The following is a 4,566-nucleotide window of genomic DNA, read 5'->3' on the forward strand; positions in this document are numbered from 1 at the left end:
CCACTACTGTAACCCAAAACCCTAAGTGTCTATATGCAAACCTTGGGGGTAGGCACAGGCACAGGAGGCGAGAGTGGTGAGCCATGAGTGCCCACCATAAGTTCCTATACAGTATGTGAATGTCATGAAAATGTTATGAGTGAATATCTAAGATGTACAATAAAATTTGGGGCCCAGGTGGTTATGGCCTCTCTGTAAACAAAAACTAGAAGATATTTGATTTTGTCCTGACGCGCTTTGTTGATGAACAATATAATATTTTCAACCAGTTAATAAAATGGGTTCCAAACCCAAATTTATGCAGGGTTGCAAATAAAAATTTCCAATTTACTCTATCAAATGCTTTTTCTGCATCTGGAGACAAAATAGTCATTTCAATATTTTTACTGTATGAATAGTCTATTAAATTATATAATCTATGTGAATTTGTAGTCGAGTGCCTTCCTTTGATGAAACCGGTTTGGTCAGGATGAATTAAGAAAGGAATTATCTTCTCCAATCTTTTAGAGAGAGCTTTACAAATTATTTTAACATCAACATTAATAAGGGAAATGGGACGATAACTTGTAGGTAGTACTGGGTCTTCACCTGGTTTTAATAGGAGACTTATGTTGGGCGAATTCATTTGTAATGGAAGCCTGCCATGTTCCTCTGATTCCTGAAGCATTCTGAAAAATACTGGTGCCAGAATATTACAGAATTCTTTATAAAATTCTGCTGGGAACCTGTCCGGACCTGGAGCTTTCTTGTTTGGCATGTTTTTAACAGCTTCACATAATTCAGCTGATGCTATTGGAGAGTCTATTTCTATATACATGAATTAAAATGTGATCATTTTTATTCCGACTCTTGCCAGATGCTGGTGTACATCATCAGTCATTCAGTGCATGGTAAAAAAAAAACAAAACTAAAAAACTATTGAAGTTCTATTCCGTAGTCAAAGACAATTCACTGTTATTGTTTTTGTTAACTCAGTAACTGTTTGGAATCTTAGTGGTCTAGTTTGAATGTGTTTTTTTGTCAGCCTAATTTTGATTTATCTGTGTTTATATTGTATGCTGGCCACAGGAATGGTATTGTTAACATGGAAGTGTATCAGGTGCCAGGTAACTGTGGTTGCAGTGAGGCTCTGACACGTTTCAGGCTTTATTTGTTTTAGATTTCCATCTTTTAAAGTCTGTGTGTATCATTACATGTTCAAAACAGATGTAAGTTTGTGCTGACTTACAGTTGGTGTCAGCGTGGATGGGGTACATGGCTACTGTCCTCTTGTGCAGGTCTTCATGTGTATTGCTCGGTTCTGTGTCCCACTGACTGGCTGGCTTGTAGCTATCACAGGATGCGTACACACAGCACTGGTACGCGTAAGGCATCTCTATCACCCTGAAGCGTAGAGACAAAAACAGCATTAATAATAACAAGTCAGCGTGGCAAAATCAGACGTGTCTGCCAGGACTTCTGTTTTTGGACAGTGTTTTTCAGTAATGATGTTATCCTTGATCACACGCCATTTCATCCATCACTTTTACTTTATATCTTCTGGCCTTCAGGGACTTTTTTTTAACAAGAATTAGCATGCTGCTTCAAGTGTCTGCACAATGTTTAAGTTCAGTTCAGGAATGATTTTCAGGAATACACTGCCTTTAACAGTCAGACTTGTAGGCTTTTGTTAAATTGACAAAGTTGTTATTATGAGATGAGGGATAATTTCAGTAATTGAACCGAGATACATTGTTCTTTAATGCCCAGAGGATACACACCTGAATCTTTAAATTCTTATTTTTACTAAGAGGAAAATAAAGTTAGTTGTGCCTTTGTAAGTTATTACCTCATGTGGGGAAAGTTATCCGGACTGAAAGGTTCATATAATTCTTTGTTCCCCTTCAGTTTGAGATGGGTGAGGGCTCCCAAACCAGCAACTGGCAAAGAGTTGAGACGGTTCTCAGTGAGGTCTCTAAAGTAAATTATAAAACAGAAATACAACGTTAGGTCTGCAAAATAAGACTATTATCCAGATATCATTGTGGGTGTGTTTTAGTAAAAAAAAAAAAAAAAAAAAGCTCCTGTCTCTTTGATATTATAACCTGTTCAGACAAGGCACTCTATCACATTCTCCTAAGATTGTATCTACTTTCAGATGTAGATAATCTGGCAAGACAAACTTGAGATTTCACACAAATATGTAATTTTGTTGTGACCTAAAACAAGCCTTGTGGCTACACATAGTTTTTCACACAAAAAAAATACTTGTCGGTGTTCCTCAGAGCCTTAGCCAAACATGACATCTTTATATAGTTTTAGACTTGTATAACTTTCTGACACATTTAGTGTTTATATTAGTCCACATCTTCAATAATTTCTTCATAAATTGAAAAGGAGAAGAGTGCTTCAGCTGATGTACTAGATGAAAGGTAGAAGTGTCTTAGCGAGAGATATGTATATTCTTTTTGCTCACAGTTTGATCAAAGAGTGAAGTGAGACAAAGGCATCCAGGTGGATCCACTCGATCATGTTCCAGCTCAGATCACTGTCAGAAAACAAAACAAACAAGATAATTTTGAAGTGAACTCAAATGGACTTATCAGCATTATATGTGCCCAGGTTTTATTTAATTTTATTTAATTTATTTATTGATCCCTCTCAATGTTGTGTTTACCCCTAGGTGTCAGTAAAGGGACAGACAGCTGTTAAACTTCAATCAGATCAGCTTTTCCAAATTTATACTTAAAACAAAACCGTTTACTTTTGAAATCCTAATAGTCAGTTTTACCCCACATACTTTTCAAATGTATTATTCTGCTAGTTTCAAAGAAGCTAACTTATTTGAGATTTTCTTTTTTTTTTATCTCATTACCAAGTATCTTTGGACTTTTATGATGGGATTTTGACATTGAGGTTGGAAATGACTGATAAATGTTTATTGCCCACTATTAAAAGGTGAAGATAGACAGTCATGTCTTTGATTGCCTCTGTGTGCATGTATGTATTTGTGGTGGGTTGTGGGGTTAGAGGGAATATGTCTCTTAGCAGAATATCTCATGAATAGCTGTACAAATTGTGATGAAGCTTGTGGTAAATAATAATTGGATATACGTCTACAGCTGACTGAACCATGGAGTTAAGCTGATTCAAGGTGGCTGTCAAAGCCAACTGRCTTGAATTAAATGGCTTTAACTCAGTCAGTTTACATATATTGACATAAAATTTGGTGTGGCTGTATTTAAGGATCACCCTCACCACATATTCAGAGTACTAACAAAATGAACTCTGTAGGCAAAACAATCTGAGCTATTGGACAGATTCTAGTCATTAAAAATTCAAGATGGGGACCACACTAAACTAAAAAAAACCTCCTACAATTCAGTCAGTGTTACAGTTATTGTGGTAAAATTTGTTGTAGCTTACAGACATTCACACCATGTACTTGGACTGTGACATTCTACAACAGTGCATTAAATTGTGCATAATGTTATCTTCAAGTTTTGACTAAAGCTGCTATGCAATCTAATTATTTCTCAGAATAAGATGGGCTTAGTCTAAAACGCTGTCATAAAAGGGGATAGGTGAAAAGCATTCTTTCAAAAAAAAAGATAAGCGCTAAATTAACATAAAGGATAAATTATAAATGAGATGCACTATGGTTGGTGCTTTTCAAATCTTGCAATGCAAACAGTTTTATATTGAATGCAACATTTCCCTCTGCTTTTATTCATTACCTAACACACCCAGACTCTTTTAAAGTTCCGTTTCCTGCCATTATAGTAATAATTAAAAAATCAGAATAATGCATGATGTGAGAGAGAAAGTAAAAAAAAAGGAATGAAGATGGACTCACAGTGCTCTGAGAGAGGTGAGCTGTTGGAAGGTAGTAGASTCTATTCTTCTAATTTGATTATGCTGTAGTCCTCTGCAAATGGAGAAAAACAGACTCTTACATACATTTTACGCAATAAACGAGTTAAACAGAAGACAATATGTTGATTCTGACAAGTATTTGTGACTGTTTTGGGAACCAGAAGTGCTCACATTTCTTGCAGGGCTGAACAGCGATAAAAGCTGGGAAGTTCCTCAATCTGGTTGTAGGACAGCTCCCTGCAACAGCCGACAATTAAAAACAGTTGCACAGAAGTGTGCAGAACCACAGTGACCAACTGTGGGTTTAAAGTGTGGGAAATTATGGGGTGACCGGATTACTTTGGTGTCAGCTCTGTGAGAAATGCTATATTAGAGGACAATCATTTTGGGGAGGAAGGGAGGAGTGGAGGTCAAGATTGGATTTCATAGTRCAGCTTTTTTTGTATATAGTTTTTTTTTTCATATCATGTTTGCATCTTTGTCTAAATGACTGTATAGAACTCACAGCACTCTGAGGTGAGGCAGTTGCTCACAAAGATCTGGAGGGAGAGCTGAGAGACCAGCCCGAGTCAGTGTCCTACAGAGAAAAAGAGGTTTCATCAATTATTGTTCAAGTTTAGTTTTCAAGAAACAAGGGAAGGAGTTCATTTGCCCCCTATGTACCCATTGCATGATTGAGAATATACACCATCATAAGGCGAACAAAAGACC

At 36.6% G+C, this 4,566-nt stretch overlaps 1 protein-coding gene across 2 annotated transcripts in view; it reads right to left on the reverse strand.

Annotated features, from left to right (window-relative positions):
* Nucleotides 1-4,566, reverse strand: part of lgr6 (leucine-rich repeat containing G protein-coupled receptor 6) — a 43,403-nt gene that overhangs the window by 3,174 nt on the left and 35,663 nt on the right. For both annotated transcript variants that reach the window (XM_014017928.1, XM_014017937.1), the window contains exons 11-16: nucleotides 4,361-4,432; nucleotides 4,027-4,092; nucleotides 3,836-3,907; nucleotides 2,456-2,527; nucleotides 1,829-1,954; nucleotides 1,229-1,383 (exon numbers count right to left, since the gene is read on the reverse strand). In XM_014017928.1, the coding sequence (XP_013873382.1) occupies nucleotides 1,229-1,383; nucleotides 1,829-1,954; nucleotides 2,456-2,527; nucleotides 3,836-3,907; nucleotides 4,027-4,092; nucleotides 4,361-4,432 (563 nt within the window). The remainder of the gene's footprint in view (nucleotides 1-1,228; nucleotides 1,384-1,828; nucleotides 1,955-2,455; nucleotides 2,528-3,835; nucleotides 3,908-4,026; nucleotides 4,093-4,360; nucleotides 4,433-4,566) is intronic.

This window comes from Austrofundulus limnaeus, unplaced genomic scaffold (genome assembly GCF_001266775.1).
Source record: "Austrofundulus limnaeus strain Quisiro unplaced genomic scaffold, Austrofundulus_limnaeus-1.0 Scaffold3, whole genome shotgun sequence".
NCBI classification, from domain to species: Eukaryota; Metazoa; Chordata; class Actinopteri; order Cyprinodontiformes; family Rivulidae; genus Austrofundulus; species Austrofundulus limnaeus.